The sequence below is a fragment of the Fusarium flagelliforme genome (genome assembly GCF_020744385.1).
Source record: "Fusarium flagelliforme strain FIESC 12 MPI-CAGE-AA-0113 chromosome Unknown B0J16scaffold_5, whole genome shotgun sequence".
NCBI lineage: Eukaryota > Fungi > Ascomycota > Sordariomycetes > Hypocreales > Nectriaceae > Fusarium > Fusarium flagelliforme.
Genome location: NW_025763507.1, coordinates 1,311,914 through 1,327,554, shown reverse-complemented (window position 1 = coordinate 1,327,554; position 15,641 = coordinate 1,311,914). Strand labels below are relative to the sequence as shown.

The 15,641-nt window shown below is 49.2% G+C and overlaps 4 protein-coding genes across 4 annotated transcripts; 2 read left to right on the top strand and 2 right to left on the bottom strand.

Annotated features, from left to right (window-relative positions):
• Window positions 1–519: 519 nt before the first annotated feature.
• B0J16DRAFT_373307 (uncharacterized protein) lies at window positions 520–1,552 on the top strand. Its single transcript, XM_046130524.1, has 2 exons — window positions 520–1,189; window positions 1,241–1,552. Exons 1-2 carry the CDS (start codon window positions 906–908, stop codon window positions 1,359–1,361), a joined length of 405 nt encoding a protein of 134 aa, XP_045981154.1. The 5' UTR covers window positions 520–905; the 3' UTR covers window positions 1,362–1,552.
• A 140-nt stretch (window positions 1,553–1,692) lies between these two features.
• Window positions 1,693–4,360, bottom strand: B0J16DRAFT_344217 (uncharacterized protein). Its single transcript, XM_046128161.1, has one exon. The coding sequence runs from the start codon at window positions 4,215–4,217 to the stop codon at window positions 1,767–1,769; it is 2,451 nt and encodes an 816-aa protein (XP_045981153.1). The 5' UTR covers window positions 4,218–4,360; the 3' UTR covers window positions 1,693–1,766.
• Window positions 4,361–4,490: 130 nt separating this feature from the next.
• Window positions 4,491–6,490, bottom strand: B0J16DRAFT_344216 (Sas10 C-terminal domain-containing protein). Its single transcript, XM_046128160.1, has one exon. The coding sequence runs from the start codon at window positions 6,386–6,388 to the stop codon at window positions 4,535–4,537; it is 1,854 nt and encodes a 617-aa protein (XP_045981152.1). The 5' UTR covers window positions 6,389–6,490; the 3' UTR covers window positions 4,491–4,534.
• Window positions 6,491–7,877: 1,387 nt separating this feature from the next.
• On the top strand, window positions 7,878–11,275 carry B0J16DRAFT_151942 (chloride channel). Its single transcript, XM_046122072.1, has 7 exons — window positions 7,878–8,379; window positions 8,442–8,827; window positions 8,905–10,035; window positions 10,085–10,417; window positions 10,468–10,842; window positions 10,892–11,002; window positions 11,056–11,275. The coding sequence occupies exons 1-7, from the start codon at window positions 8,175–8,177 to the stop codon at window positions 11,107–11,109; spliced, it is 2,595 nt and encodes an 864-aa protein (XP_045981151.1). The 5' UTR covers window positions 7,878–8,174; the 3' UTR covers window positions 11,110–11,275.
• The last annotated feature ends 4,366 nt before the right edge of the window (window positions 11,276–15,641 follow it).

Sequence of the window (15,641 nt, the reverse complement as noted above, 5' to 3'; positions counted from 1 at the left end):
AGTATTAAGTGTCTCGTTTATCTCATCTTCTAGGTTTGGCCGTCAATCCTGACGTCCTAATACTACCTAGGTAGGTAGGTCTCACCTAGATACACTGGAAGATCATCACGACTTTCCATTTCGGCAGTCTCTCGGGCACCTACTATGGTTGCATTATGGACTTGATTCTAAAGGAAGGTTCGCTTCCTTGAATCTGGTACTTACCTAGGTAGGTAAGGTAGGTAAACTCACATAGAGTGAATCATCTACTGCTTATTGGAAGTAACAGTCGCCTTGGAGTCTTCTGTGGCGATCACGCTTGGGTTCGTGGAAGCGAAAGGAAGGTGCGAGTCGAAGCCTACCAAGATCTGCTGCTACTCTTGCCTTCTCATCATGGACTGCCAAGTGCCGCTGCTTCCCCAACAAGATTCCACTCGGAGGAAGGCACTCAGGTCACTCGCTGGTGGATAAAACCACATCATCCCCCCTCTTCTCTCTTCTTCCAACTCTCTTCTTCTATCCTCCTCACCATATTTTGGCTGGTACTTATCTATCTATTGTACAAATCCAACATTGTTGAGTCGCTTACATCAATCCAAAACAGCATTCCTCTTCATTGCACTATCACATCCCACCATCGCCTTTCACCCCCTTTACTACCTTCACAGATTTGCGTGTGCGCCTGCATCATGCAGAGTCCAGGCCCTGTACCTAAGCCTCGAGCTGGGGGCGATGCTGGTCACACAATCCTCCAGGCTTTTCTTTTCTTCTTCAGCCTGACCAGCTTTATTACATTCATCCTCACTGCCATTGCTGCGGCCAACTATAACAAGACCCTGAGCACCTACATCAGGAGCCCTGAAAATCGTGTGCACGGGACTAGATGGCGCCCCATCTAGGAGAAAGGGCTCCTCGTACAAAATCCCATGAATTACGTCGACACATCCTCCGTGCCATTCGTCTTTCTGTCTTTCCTCAGCTTCCTTGGTTGGGTCTTGCCTCTAATCACACTTTTGCTCCTGTTCACCAAGGCCAAGCATCCCAAGCACCACTTCGCTCGTTATATCTTCAAGATAGCAGCGACGTTCACCGTCGCCTTCTTGACTATCTTCTACTTGGCCTGGACAACAACCCTTCTCACATTTCTCTTCCCCTTTGCTTCAGGATGGCGCCTGGGCTCGGCAGCAGTGATCTTTGCCCACATCACCCTGTAAGTCTCTCTAACCTACCACTCTTGACATCTGCTTACCGAATTGCATAGGTTCCTTATCATTCTCCTCACCTTGTTGGCTGCTGTTTTCGACACTCCTAAGGACTGGAAACAGGAAGGCCCCATGGGCCCCCCTATGGGACCTGGTACTCGCGCGCCTAGCCAGGCATAATGGGGAGCCTCCGGCATCTGGTAGTCAGGAAAGGGTGTCTTTATTGTATCAATGATTCGGACGAAAGCTACACAGTGAGAATCATGCGTGGGGGTCGGGGTTGTTTTGGCATCATTATTGTTGGTCAGTCTGGTATCATTAGGGTGTGGATGGGTCGCTTTGCTTGCAAGTATACTTAAAGAATGGTAGACACAATGGACTTGATAAAAAGTCGTTCCAATATCTTTGCCTCGTTTGCTGAACCGTGTGAACGACCTTTGGTGTTCCATTTTGTTTTAGCGATGATATCTTATTTCTTTGCCATGAGAAAAGATTTGGAAAAGATGGTCTAGTCACTTTCATTATGTTTTGTATTTAATATTCTATCCATTTTCTGGGCCCTTGACACGAAGCTTTGCGGATCCTTTATGCTAGTAGACCAAACAGTAAACTCGTTCGTTGCCAGAAGTCGTTGGCCGATTTGGAGATTCGCTGCCTTGCTGCTGCATTGCTCAGCTTGGACTGTTGATAAACCCTGTCCTCGAGTTTTTGGAATGGGTCGCTCGAATCTTCCTCTGCATTGCTAATACAATGTCTTAAGAGAGAGATATCAAAGAGCCACTGCGTCACGAGATCTGTTTTCTGCTCAAGGCTTAGTCCAGGCTTCGTCTCGTTGTTGCCAGGGATTTCATCTCCTGTAGATATCTCGGCATTGCTACCCTTTTCCTCGGAACCATCCTCTCCCTCTTTCTCGGTGTCTTTATCATCCTTCTTCGGCTCGCTATCGTCATCGTCCTGCTTGTTAGACATATCCATTTCCTCGGCAAAATTCTCCGCTAGTGATTTCTCCCACATTTCGCACAGCCGTTGGGTCAAGTGCTTCTTCATTACCGACACGGCCGCTTTCGTCCACAGGTCGACCCCTTCATCTGACATTGACAAAGATAATGACCTTAAGAACTGGAAAACCTCCGGTGAGGGCTGGTTTGGTAGTGCTGGCTCTCCATCCCAGAGCGGCCTACCCACCACAACCCTTTGAGTGATACCTTGAGCAGCAAATTCATCAAGCGCAGATTTTGAGACAGCAACCGCCACATTTTCATGTAGCGAAGGGACAATCTTGAGGCCAAACGTCCTGATAGATGGGCGCTCTGGTAGCTGGTGTCGAATGTCTCGCATAACGCGGAGGAAGTACATGGCGACCCTCCCATTCTTTGACGATTCAGCACGTTCGTTCCACAAGCCTTGTATCTGATCTTCCAACTCCTTGAAAGACTTGTCAAGTGTAGTATCGAGCCTCTCCTGCAGCATCTGCGGATCGTCTTTGCTCAGAAGTTTCTGCCTAGCCTCGATCGTTTCTTCGTCCTCAATTTCGTCATAATCATTGTCCCAGCGTTGCCGTCTAAGCTGCTCAACAACTTCCTTGACATCATCAATGACATGATACCACGATTTATATGAATGAGCCGCCTTGGAAACAGCATCGTTGCGGCCATAGAGACGAGACACAACCTCCTGCACGAACGGTGCAGCACCACCAGAAAGAGCTTCGTCGTAACCTTCTTCGTTCCAGATGCTTACATGTTCATCCGTGATGCCGTCCTTCCATCTCCCAAGAGCGGCAGATACTTCGGAGCCGACTAGGCGAAGCTTGCTGACCTTGGTATCCAGAACCTCAAGCATGCGTGAGTTAATGGCCTCACGCAGAGAGTCCTGCATTTCCGATGGGTCGATGCCTTTAGCCTTGCCACCATCTCGAATCCAGAGCTCCAGAACGTTTGTTCGAAGTTCCATGATCAACTTGAATTCTGACATTGTACCCAGAGTTTTCCTAAGGCCGTCGAGTAGAACTCCGGATCCCTTCTCTGACCATGCAGACAGCATCTGGCGAGCTTGGCTTCCGTCAAGGTCATCGTGTCTTACAAAAGGCGTGAAGTACTGGATTTCTTCATCGCACCAACGTTCGTAAATGTCCAATCGCAGTCCTTCAAGGTGCTTCAGACTTGGGTCGGCTAGCAAAGGATGGCTTTTCAGCCCGGATAAAGCCAGTGACAAACGGCCCGGTACCAAAGCCTGTACGTCAAGGAGCGTTCTTGAGTACAGCTTTAGGCTTTGGACAACGTCCTCGGCGCTGGTTTTGCGACTATTGTCCACGTCAAAAGCAAGGCCCATTGCCTCTCCTCGCACGTGAAGAAAATGTCGTAGCACGTCTTTCGCGCCGGAGCTGGTGGCTAAGCTGTGGGCACACAGTGCTTTCTGGACATCTTCCCTTTCTGTCTCGTCGCCCGCTCTCTCGAGAACTTTCTCCACGTTCCTTAGAAGTCTTCGTCGCAACTTACTGACGGATGTTCTGGCGATTTCAATAGCTCGGCGACTGCTTGGGTTGGTGGCATCGTCTAACAAACTCTTGATCAAAAGCCGACTGAGAACAAGAATTTTAGTAGAGAGTACCAGTCTGTCTCCCCTCTTGATATTATCGCCCAGTCCACCGCCGCCCTTCAATATCCGTCCTACGACCAGTACACAGGCGTCAAGAAGTCTCAAGCGTGCTGCAATAGATGCTGCGGATTTGTTCTCCTTTGCGACAAAGTTGGCAAGGCCCGTAGCTTTGGCGCCAATCACAGCTCTCCCACACTGGCCACCCATCTTGCCTAAAAGCTCCTGGACGACATCGTTGTCATCGCGCATGTGCACGATGGTATCCGCTGTACCGAGAAGATCACGATAGGAGCTCCCGACCTGCGTGCGCAGACGGGTCGATTTTTCTTCGATTGCAACATGGAGGCTCTTGTGTATGGCGCGAATTTGGGGAAGGGTATTGTTCGGCGAGAAGACCTGGGCGGACGAGGTGAACTTGGACGTGTCGATGTCGGCCATTGTCGATCCGTAGCTGTGGTAAGCAGCAAAATATTATGTGATTATTGTTGTCTCTACACAGACATCGGTTCGAAAGTGTACGGTTGTTGCATCAAGTTGCGCCGAATTGTTGGCAATTGGATGAGAAACATTGATGGTTGGTTGTTTAAGGGAAGCTGTTCAAGCAACGTGGAGTTTGGCGGGGCTATGCAAGGACCAGGCCGCCAAAAGACTTACACCACAGCATTATCAACCTACGGGTCTAACAATGAGAATATTAACTGAAAAGTAAAGCTTCTTTTGTAACGCTATTAACAAGTATTTTAAACATTCCAAATCTATAGTCTTGTACTCTTGACGACAGCTGTGTTGATACCAGACAGCTCTCCTTGGTATCCTCCCTTGGGCTCGCCTCCCTGCCAAGTGGGCTTCATGCTCTTCAACTTCTTCTGCTTGGCCTCGTACTGCTTGCGCTTCTTGACACGAGGGTTTCTGACATCCTTGCTTCGCTTGGGTGCTAGACCCTTGTTCTTCTCGATGGCATACGTGATCTTGCGCTTGCCATCCTCGCCAAGCTCTTCCTTTTCTACAACTCGGTCGGCCTTGCTGGCGGCAGCGTATGCTGCATAGCGAGCAGCCTTGTCTTCCTTGTTCTTCTTTGACTTTTGTGCCACCATGTCGTAGTATTCATCCTCGTCTTCGCGAACGGCCTTGGCTGTCTTGGTGTCTTCGTCGTCGCTGTTATCGCCCAACTCTGTTCCCAGCTTGGAGCCCTTCTGTCCGCGCTTCTCGGCCTGGGCATTAAGACGGGCTGCACGGTCTCGAAGACGTTCACGATGAGGAATATCCATATCACCACCAGCATCTCTTCCAGCGCCAGCACGCTTATTCGCCTTTTGCACAATTTGTGAAGTGTAGAACTTGAGACTCTTCTTGCGAGCGGCCTTCTCAGCGGCAGTACGCTCATCGAGAACGTCCTCTTCACCAAAGTCGGAGTTGTCGCCATCTTGCTCGATGGCAGCGACCTTCTTGGTCTTCTTGGATTTCTTTCCAGGAAGGGGTAGGTCATAGAGATCAGCAACAGCAGCCTCTCCAACCTTGACCTTCTCAAGCTTTCGTGCCAATTTCTCGGCGGCAGCCTTTTCTTGCTTAGATGCCTTCTTGCTCTTCTTCGTCTTCTTGGCCTCAGCGTCCAGAGTCTCCATGTCCTGCATAAGAGCGTCGTCGTCGATTTCTGAGATAACATCGTCGTCGGTACTCTTGGTTGACTTCAGATCCTTCACCTTTCGCCACGCCTCACGACAAGTAACCAATGTCTCCATAACCTCGTGATCCCGTAGTTCGGCGGGGTCAATGGTCTTTTGAACCTTGGAGTTATCTCTCGCGGGGGATGTTAAGATGGCAAAGTAGCTGGCAAGGGCAGCGACATAGCAGCCAGCAACCCAATACTTGACAGCCTCCAGCGATTGACCCGAAAGACCTTGGGCTGCTTTTTGGAGATCCACCAGAGCGGGTTGTAGGGTTTGGAACTCCTTGACGAGTGGCTCAAATTCGGGGTAGCGGTTCTTGAGTAGTGTGTATCGCTCCTCAGGTCCCATGTCATCCGTAATTTCGACCTCCTTGAGGACCTCTGTCACTGTCTCCTCGCCTTCGCCATCCTCTTGACCTTCAGCCAGCCACTCGTCGCCATCGAAGATAAAATCCTCCTCAGCCATCTTGGAAAGCTTCTTTTGCTGAAGGCGCTTGGCCTCTACCTCTTCTTCGAGAGCGTCGGCCTCGGTTTCGATATTATCAGCATTGTAGTAGTCGTTTCGCGAGGCTCCCCACCAGCCAGAGTCACCCTCCTCCTCCTCTTCTCTACCCTCCTCGTCGTCTGAGACGGCGTTCTTGGAATTTGAACCTTTGGTCTTGCGCGACTGTTCATCCTGAACGTCGTCCTCTTCGGAATCTGAGTCCTCGTAACCTAGAATTTCTTCGTCGGACAGTTCGATGTCATCGTCCTCTTTCCTTCGGCGCTTCGAGTTTGGTTCATCGTCAAGTAGTATTTGGTCTCTGTTCATAAAGTACTCGTCTTCGGAATCGGCAACATCTTCGTAGGTGGTGATAGGCCCAAGGCGGGCATCTGAAGCGTCAAGTTCCTTTGGGCCTGATTGCGCATTGTTACGCCCTGAGGCCTTTCTCTTTTTGGCCATGTTCGCAGGGTTAGGAGGGGCGAGACAATGTGGAGGGAAAAGGAAGGTGATGAGTTTTGGTCAACCAAATATGGATGGTTGCGAAGACGGGTCGCAGTCGCAACTTTTTTTGAAATTTTAGGCGATAAGAGATAAGACAAGCTCACCCACAGCCACAACGCCACAGCACTCCAACGCCCGATCAGCCACACCCACCCAGCAATAAGGTTAGCCCGTTCTATCAGATCGATCCATCGGCCTTGCAGCACACCACCTCTGGTACCTAGTCTCAGCTTACATTAGTACACATGATCAACGACTGCGCATACTCTTACTGAGACATTCTATCATTTGGGCCCTTACACGGACGGGCGCTGGTAATCAAGGAAATGCCTCAGCTTGGAGAGCTTGATCAGAAGAGCTGTTCGGCAAGTAACAGTACCTTGTAATATGTCGGCCAATGACCGATGATTCGCTGGATCCAAGGCGTCCGCCCTGAAATAAGCCCTTGTCAGAACCACTTCGCCAAGCGTTCTTCTAATGGAAGTCGAGTTGTTTTGATGTAACAAAGACGGCGCTGCCTGGGCATTTAAATTTCAAGAGGTACCTTAGATTGCGACGTAGGATCAGTTACTCTGTACGTAACTTGTGCAAATGACACAATCGAGTATCTGCATGTACTATCGAGTCCACATCACAGAGAGTTGGTGTATCCCAAGTTTCGGATAAAGACCAAGACAAGCATTTCCAAACTTCGATTTAACAATTCCATGCGCAACAAGCGCTGGACGCTAGCCGCCTGTAGTAGAAAGTGGCCTTTCACATCGCTTGAGTCAATCACTGGGACCATGGTGGATGCACGCTGTAGCGATGACGAAATGCTGAAGGACTTCCATCGCCCCGGCTGGTGATAGGCACCTCGGGCACGTTTGAAGCCTAATCGTGTAGAGCAAGGCACCTCCTACACTAGACCGCTCGTGTACCTCAATGTCGTGTGGCAGCCCCCTGATCTCTTTATTCCAGTTTGCTCTGCCTGTAATTAATAATTACCTGTGCACTTCTTCTTTGCATCTTTTGTCTCAGTTGGTGCCCCGCGTCAACACATGCAGAGAATCATCCATCCCTGACAGCGAAGAGCTTTGGATAAGACCAGGAGTAAAAGTGCCTACTGGAGGTACCTACGGTAGAGATCCATACAGCCTAGACCAATAGGTCACTGAGTTGGATGCTCGGCGTAATTATTTCCGAATCTGGCAGTTGATAGTTGACGAGAGGAAAGAACAAAAACAAAGCCTACGGAAAGCTCAAGAATCAGCTGGGTAGCATTCAGAAGCACCTTTGCTTTCTACCAATATTCATTCATCCATACATACATTCCTATCCCTGGGCTTCACCACTCCTTTCTGGCTGTTTCCCTTTTACTGCCAACTTGATTCACCCCGCCATCCATTGGATCCCATCCAACTTGATTCAAGCTCAAGCTCCCGTCACGCTTGGCGCGCCTCCACCATCCCGCCATCGAGGGTCACCTGGACCCTGAGAAGGTGACGGTGTGACAACTGACGAACCACCAAGGCTTTAGCAAGACAAGCACGGGCATCGAGATAGACACCCGGAGCAGATCACCCTTTTGTCCTGATTTCGTTCATTTTTTGTTTTTGCTTCTGCTTATTCTTTTTCTATCGTCTCGTCCTGGCCTCTTTCTTCATCACCTTCAAACTAGGTGTTTGCCTTTATCGCTTGTCACTCCGGTTCTATTTTTTCTTCTACTGATACCTACGTTATCTAGAGCTTCGTTTCCACCATCATGGCAGGACAAGAGCCAGATGGCTCCGAGCCGCCTTCACCACGAACTACCCGCCGACACCAGCCCTTGCCCCGAAATCGTTCCTCAGGCGAACTCGATGAACGAACTCCTTTGCTCACGACTTCAAGATCGCACATTCGGATCAGCACAGCAAGCTCGAGTCGTCAGCAAAGGGGTACCTTATCGCGGGAGCACAGTTACTTGGGTTTGTAACACCATGGCACACGTACCATCTTGAATCTTGCTAATCTATTCCCCTTTATACAGGTGCTTATCATGGCTCGCGAAATCACAGCAGACATCCCTCTTGGAGTTCGAGACTGGTTAATGCCCTCTCAGATCGGCACGAGTCCTCCTTGACCGAATCCAAGGGCACCATCTTCCCGGACGAGCGCATGTGGTACGATCAATTCACCAGCACCGACTGGGTCCACGATGCCATCGCCGATTCTTACAGAGTCAAAGAACTGCGAAGTCGCAAGGACTTCTGGGGTAGGCTGCGCGTTATCTTTGACGGTGCTCAAGGCTGGATCTTGAGCGCTCTATGTGGCTTCATTGTCGCATTGATGGCCTACACTGTCGATGTTGCTGAATCTACTGTCTTTGATTTCAAGGACGGTTACTGCACCAGGGGTTGGTATCTTAACAAAAAGGTTAGTAGATTGGAGGCAAGGCGTTGTGCGAGGCATTGTCTTCTACTACGAAATATGTCGACTGACGCTGTCAACAGAGATGCTGTCCCGACATTACATGCGACGACTGGGCAACGTGGTCATACAAGCTGAATAACCCCTTTGGGGAGATCTGGAGCAGCTTTGTGATTTATATGGCTTTTGTCCTTGGTCTTTCTGCAATTGCTTGTTGGATGGCGCTGTGGACCAAGACCGTTGTTCCGTCAGCGTACCAATTGACAACTCTTGACGAGAACCTGGCGGTCGATAACGTTCACCAGACATACGACGATTCGAACGAAAGCGAGACATCAACACCTCAGCCGCAAAATGAGCCCAAACCTGAGAACCCGCCCATGGTTTACTATTCAGCGGCTGGCAGTGGAGTTGCTGAAGTTCGTGTCATCCTGAGCGGTTTCGTTCTGCACGGTTTCCTTGGTGCCAGGACTTTGATTGTTAAACTGGTAGCCTTGATTTTGAGTGTCGCATCTGGTATGAGTCTCGGAAAAGAGGGCCCCTACGTCCATATGGCCGCCTGCGTGGGCAACATTGCATGCCGAATCTTCTCAAAATACGATCGAAATGATGGCAAGCGAAGAGAGATCATCTCAGCTGCTGCGGCTGCAGGAGTTGCTGTTGCCTTTGGTGCTCCCTTGGGCGGTGTACTGTTTGGCTTAGAAGAGGTTTCGTACTTCTTTCCAGCCAAGACATTGTTCCGCACTTTCTTTTGCTGCATTGTTGCCGCTTTGTCTCTCAAATTCCTCAATCCATATGGTACTCACAAGATTGTGATGTTCGAAGTCAGATATCTGGTCGACTGGGAATACTTCGAGCTCGGTACCTTCATTTTCGTCGGTGTTATTGGAGGGGCATTGGGTGCTCTGTTCATCAAAGCCTCTAAGTATTGGGCTCAATCCTTCAGAAAGATCAAGGTGATCAAGAAGTACCCCTTGTTGGAAGTACTTCTTGTTGCTTTGGTGACAGGATTGATGAGCTATTGGAACTCCTTGACAAAGCTTCCGGTCGCCGAACTGCTTCTGAATTTGGCTTCGCCTTGCGAGGGCTCCAACATTGACTGGGAAGAAAGGGCTCTGTGTCCTGGTTCTATCGACGAAATTCCCCCTATCCTTTCCCATTTGTTTGTGGCACTCTTGATCAAGGGCTTCTTGACGGTGATCACGTTCGGAATTGTAAGTTCTCAACCCAACAGGCAAAAACATAAACTGATCCGTAAAACAGAAAGTCCCTGCCGGTATCTACGTGCCGTCCATGGTTGTTGGTGGTCTGATGGGCCGCATCGTCGGTCATATTGTGCAATGGGCTGTCCTACGTGTTCCGGATTGGGGTATCTGGGGAGATTGCGCTTTCAGTCGAGATGGTTCTTGCATCCAACCTGGTGTGTATGGTCTCATTGCAGCCGGTGCCACCATGTGTGGTGTAACGAGACTATCTGTGACACTCGCCGTCATCCTCTTTGAGCTTACCGGTAGTCTCGATTATGTTTTGCCATTCTCGCTAGCCATTCTGGTGGCTAAATGGACCTCGGATGCCATTGAACCAAACAGCATCTATGTGAGTGTGCAGTTTATCCCCCACAGCTGACCAGCAACTAATCTGATCAGGACCTTCTTACCAGCATGAACTCGTACCCGTTCCTGGACAATAAACATAAGCCTATCTTTACAGGAGATCTGGCCGATATTGTACCAAGGATTCGAAAAGAACGGATCATTGACATAACGAATTCGCCAGTAGTACCTGCTACCAGCTTACGAGTCAAACTTGAACTTTTGCATAGAGCCGGTGAGCTCGACGGAGGATTGCCCATTGTGCGACACGGTATCCTGGTCGGGCTTATTCCTGCGCCTGATCTCGGATACGCTCTCGATCAGCTGGAAGACGAAGCGACAAATCTGTGCCTGATGGATAGAGTTCCCAGCATCGACGAGGACGACCAATCCCATGATCCGACAGATTTTACGCCGTATATTGATCCTGTGAGTTGTACTGTGGCAATCTCCACCTAAATAGTAGCTAACAGAATAGGCGCCCGTTGCGCTGGACATCAAATCGCCAATGGACTTGGTTTATGAGTTGTTTTCAAAACTGGGACTGCGATATATCTGTGTCCTCAAAGATGGTAGATATGCTGGAATGGTCAGTGTCCTTGTTATTTCTTCTATTTTTGCAATACTAATGGGGTTCTTTAGACACACAAGAAAATGTTTGTGAGGTACATGCGAGAACATGAGAAGGATGAATGAAGTTGCAGTGGAACAGGGTGTTTGGAGCATGGCGAGCATTGATTTTGTGATTCGAGCACGGCATTGGCATTACATTGGACAGCGTGTTTTTTTTTATTCCTTTGGGCATGGAATCCGGATGCATCTACGTGACTTGGTTAACGCGATTAATGAGTTGGTAGAAGAGCCAGGTTATTCACCCTTAGATTGGCGACTTGACGGCATGGAGCATGGTGGCCTCGTCGATGCTCACGAAGGCATCAAGGTTGAAATTGAGTAAAGAACTTTGCCAGGGTGAAATAAGGCTACATTTCGTCTTTGTGATAAGTAAGAACTGTTGAAATTTTCTTAGATGTGTGTATCAAAATCGTCATGGCACGCTGTCTCCTTTGACTTGCCCAAAAAACCTTTTAGGTGTATATACATAAATCGCCATAGCGTACTTTCTCCTTTAACCTGCCCAAAGAATAATAGATGTGTGTATATAAATCCCTATAGTATGCTATCTCCTTTGACTTGCCCAGAACTTTTTAGATGCGTGTATATAAACCACTATAGCGTTCTGTCTCCTTTAACCTGCCCAAAAGGGAAAGCTTCTGGATGTTGAAAGTAACGAGTACTCGTTGGCTAGCCGGGAGGGGGGTGCCAACTAAGCAAGCTTAGTTGGCCACAAAAGTGTGAGACGGGATAAAAGTGTGAGACGATCACAAGGATCACATCTGGGTGGCGAAATCCGATAAATCAATCATTAGATGCTCTTCTGATGTCGGAATAGGTTTAAATTGATGAAAAAAACGAAGTTTGAAGCTTCTCGCGATGTATTGACTATCTCAGGCTGGGGGAAGTGACTGGGGCGGCCGGCAAAGAGCTGTGGCCCGGGAAACTGAAGTCCCTACAAATTATGCTGTATCCGTGTTATCCTGGCCATTCAGGCTTCCTGCCGCGAAGGCTCTTCCCTCTCTGATGAGCTCACGAAGTGACTCACGTAGCTGCGTTTGGTGTTTATAAGGGCAAGGCGTGGAGGGAGGAGGGGAGTCATAGTCGGGCAACGGCGGCAAGCTCGGGGACTTGGGCGGCGATGAGGCTATCACGACTTCCTTGTGTGCGGCAACATTGATGAGAGGAAGAGTATCCTCTTCTTCATCCATTTCCTCATCAGGATCTTCGTGTGTGAGGCGGAAATCGACTGTATCATCGCTGTGAAGGAGTGCGCTGAAATCTACCTCGTTGAGCGGTTTTGGTGCAAACTGTGCCTTGCGAATAGACTCACGGACTTCGTCAGGAAGCTGAGTATCTATCATATAGCCGTTAGTCTCTTCTTTGAGTGCATCGGTCATAGCGGACCGTTGTGTATCCATCGATAGATAGTCATCCTTCTTCCCTGTGTGCTCCAACCACTGCTTAAACCGCAAATTCTTGGGAAATCCGTTCACGATGTGCTTCTTATCCGCTCGCCACTCATCTTTGAGGCGATCCATCTCCTTAATGAGATCTGATCGGAGATTGCGGATTCCCTGCTTCTGCATCTTCTTACAATCTTCCGCGATAGCTTCCTCCTGTTGATCTCGGAGTCCCTGCAGTGATACTAGAGGAATAAGGTTAGATACAGTCTTTGCACGCTTGCCGCGCTTTCTCTCGTGATATCGCTTCTCGATACGCGTTTTGCGGTCGTTTACGTACTTCTGAATAACATCTTCTAGCAATACAGCTTCGTGAACGATGTTGCGGATATGCTTTAATCCTTGCCGTGTAGGAGAACTGAGGATATCGTGATATCTCTCGCCGATGCTCTCAGCGGTGACGGAAGCGCTCAGAAAGCGTGTTTCTGACGGCAGAAGCGAAGCATGAGCGGGCGTGCAGGTCTTCTTCTTTCCTAGCTGCTTGCGAAGCAGATATTCTATCGCAGGTCGGGGCGTGAGAGGAAAGATGCCGCATTTTTCGAAGCCTCTTATGATATGAGCTTTTGTGAAGCCGAGATTGAAGATCTCCTGATTTTGGTGAGAAAAGGCACGAATTTAAGAGAAGGCTCAACTGGAAGGCACATACCTGAAAAGCCCCCGCAAAGGCACGGCGGCCAAAGGTGAGATCTCCCTTCCGCAACGCATCGCGAAGCTTCTTCTGATGTGCATCCTTCAGGAATTGGAATACGCCTACATCCATCGGCTGCAGGATATGCGTAGAATGTGGAGGAAGAAATGCAACGAGAATATTGAACTTGATCATATATTCTCTGAATTCGAAGGCGCCGTGCCCGGAAAATCCGTCGATAACGAGCAACCGCCAAATCAGCTCCTCCGAATTCTTGTGAAATGAAGCCGGCGGCACATCGTGAGTATATTCTCGGTCATACTTATCCTGCAGCTGCTCATTGCATCCAAACCACTCTTCGAAGTCAAGCTGACGATTCTTCACAGCTGCGGATTTCTCCCAAGAGCAGCGGTTAAAATGCTTCGCCCACTCCAGCGTTATTGCTGCGTTGGAAAACGCCGAATCCGACTGTGCAAAGTGTATATCAGGATCTGCATCGATATATGCCCACTCGAGTGTTGGAAACGACTTGAAGATAAGCCAAGGAGGAGTTGTATCGCCGGCTGCGTTGCCTGAGCCGATAACTGTGCAAGTCTCACGATCTTGCGGAGAATATACCTCTGTATAAGCTTTCTTCTTGGTGCGTACGACAAGGCATTCCATTTTATCCCGTAACATACCAACTCTAACTCCTGCTTCATCTGCATTCCAGGTCTCCGATGCGCCGATATTCTTCATGCGAATAGCTTCCTCAAGTCGTTGGAACCACTCCTGCGTATCCTCAACGCCTGCCTCCTCATACTCTGCTCGCGATCCTTCTCTCGACTTCAATATCGATTTCGCAAGCTCAGGATGATCCTCACGGAAGCGTGTGTACCACATCTTATGCATAGGCTTCGCCTCAGGATCACGGCGGCGCAGCAAAGTAAGTGCTGCATCCTCTATTTCCCACTTGGAAGCCGGCAGACCTGACCTATCCATCCACATAATATATGTGACGATAGCTTCTTCTTCCGCATCCGTGAGTATACGCGGGCGGCCCATCTTTGGCTCTACAACATCATTATAATCGAGGGAATTCGCAGCCTCAAGCCTCTTCACGATGCGGGCGATAGATGCTCGAGCAGAGCCGGCATATCGATCTTCAGCTTCACGAAGTGAGAGAGGCTTCTTTGCCTGTGAGGAAGCATCACGAGAGCGGCTTTGGAAGTGTTGGCGCGAAAGAACGACTGCACGAGCAGCCTTGAGATTGATATCGGTAGGCATAATGAAGTTAGACACGATTACTTGGATTTTCACTAATTGGTGTCCTAGAATTCATTGGTTTTGGCGGGCAAAAGTGATGAAATCGCGACACCGATCGGTGCGGGGCTGTCTCACACTTTTATCCCGTCTCACACTTTTGTGGCCAACTAAGCTTGCTTAGTTGGCACCCCCCTCCCGGCTAGCCAACGAGTAGTAACAGGAATCAGTATCTCGCTACCGACAGTCGGACGGCTCCGTAATCGGCACCGGGCCGGTTCATGTACAATACGGGAAAGGCGGCTGCATAGCAACTATGAGGGGTGTAGGTAGAGATAGATAGGTCGTGGTACACCACTGTATGTAAGGTGGTCCTTGAAAGATATTGAAGACCATGGTTGGCCCCCCCACTCGGCAAATAGATCCTCAAAGCTGGTGAGCAATCATGTCTTTAGGTGAAGGTCGGTGAAGAAGCATGGTCGGAAGACTCGACTAGATTGGAGCAAGGTAAGCCCCTTGTACAGAGGTAGCTGGAAGGCGACTTGACAACTACAAAGTACCCCAAGATATGTTACCTTAGTACCTACCCCGCGCAGTGATGGGTTGAGTGGATTTGGAGAGCGGGTCTCGGAATGAGGAAGGTCAACCCGCCAGATGATCAATTAATTCAGAGACTCGTGTTCTTAGAAGAATCGCAATGGTGAATAAGGTATAGTGTAGCAGGAGCTTAGACTAAAGTAGTGGCTAGGTTGACAGCGGAGGGAATGGTCACGAGTGTAGGTTCTCGTCTCAGAGGATGAAGTTGACTGTAATCCAACCGTTGCACTGGGGAGGTAGTATTGGAAGTCGCCCACTGCAAGATGAACACTCTGGCACTGCAATCAGCTATCAAGATCTGGGTTAGGTAAGGTGCAAGTACATTCGGTAGTGGGCATGGATCCAGGCAGGTACGACAGGCAATCTCTAGCCACCTATTACTTGGTAAGAACAAAATACTATCGATAATGGAAAAATGTAAATTTGATTTTTATTATTTTATATTTCAATTCCTTGTTGGTAACGATCCAAGGACCAGATGGCAGAGCGAAACTAGGCGAGTCGAGTACAACAGCTTCTTTTCCTATTCAGGCAAGCCTTCAACACCATGGATAACCTCACCCCTCCCTCTTTCCTGTTTCCCTGCATCTCCATCCACAGGATTTTGATTTGACTCCGCTTGTTGGTCAATTCCTCAAACGACTGCGGGGAAGATAAACTTTTGTTTAGTACTGCATTGTCTCGTC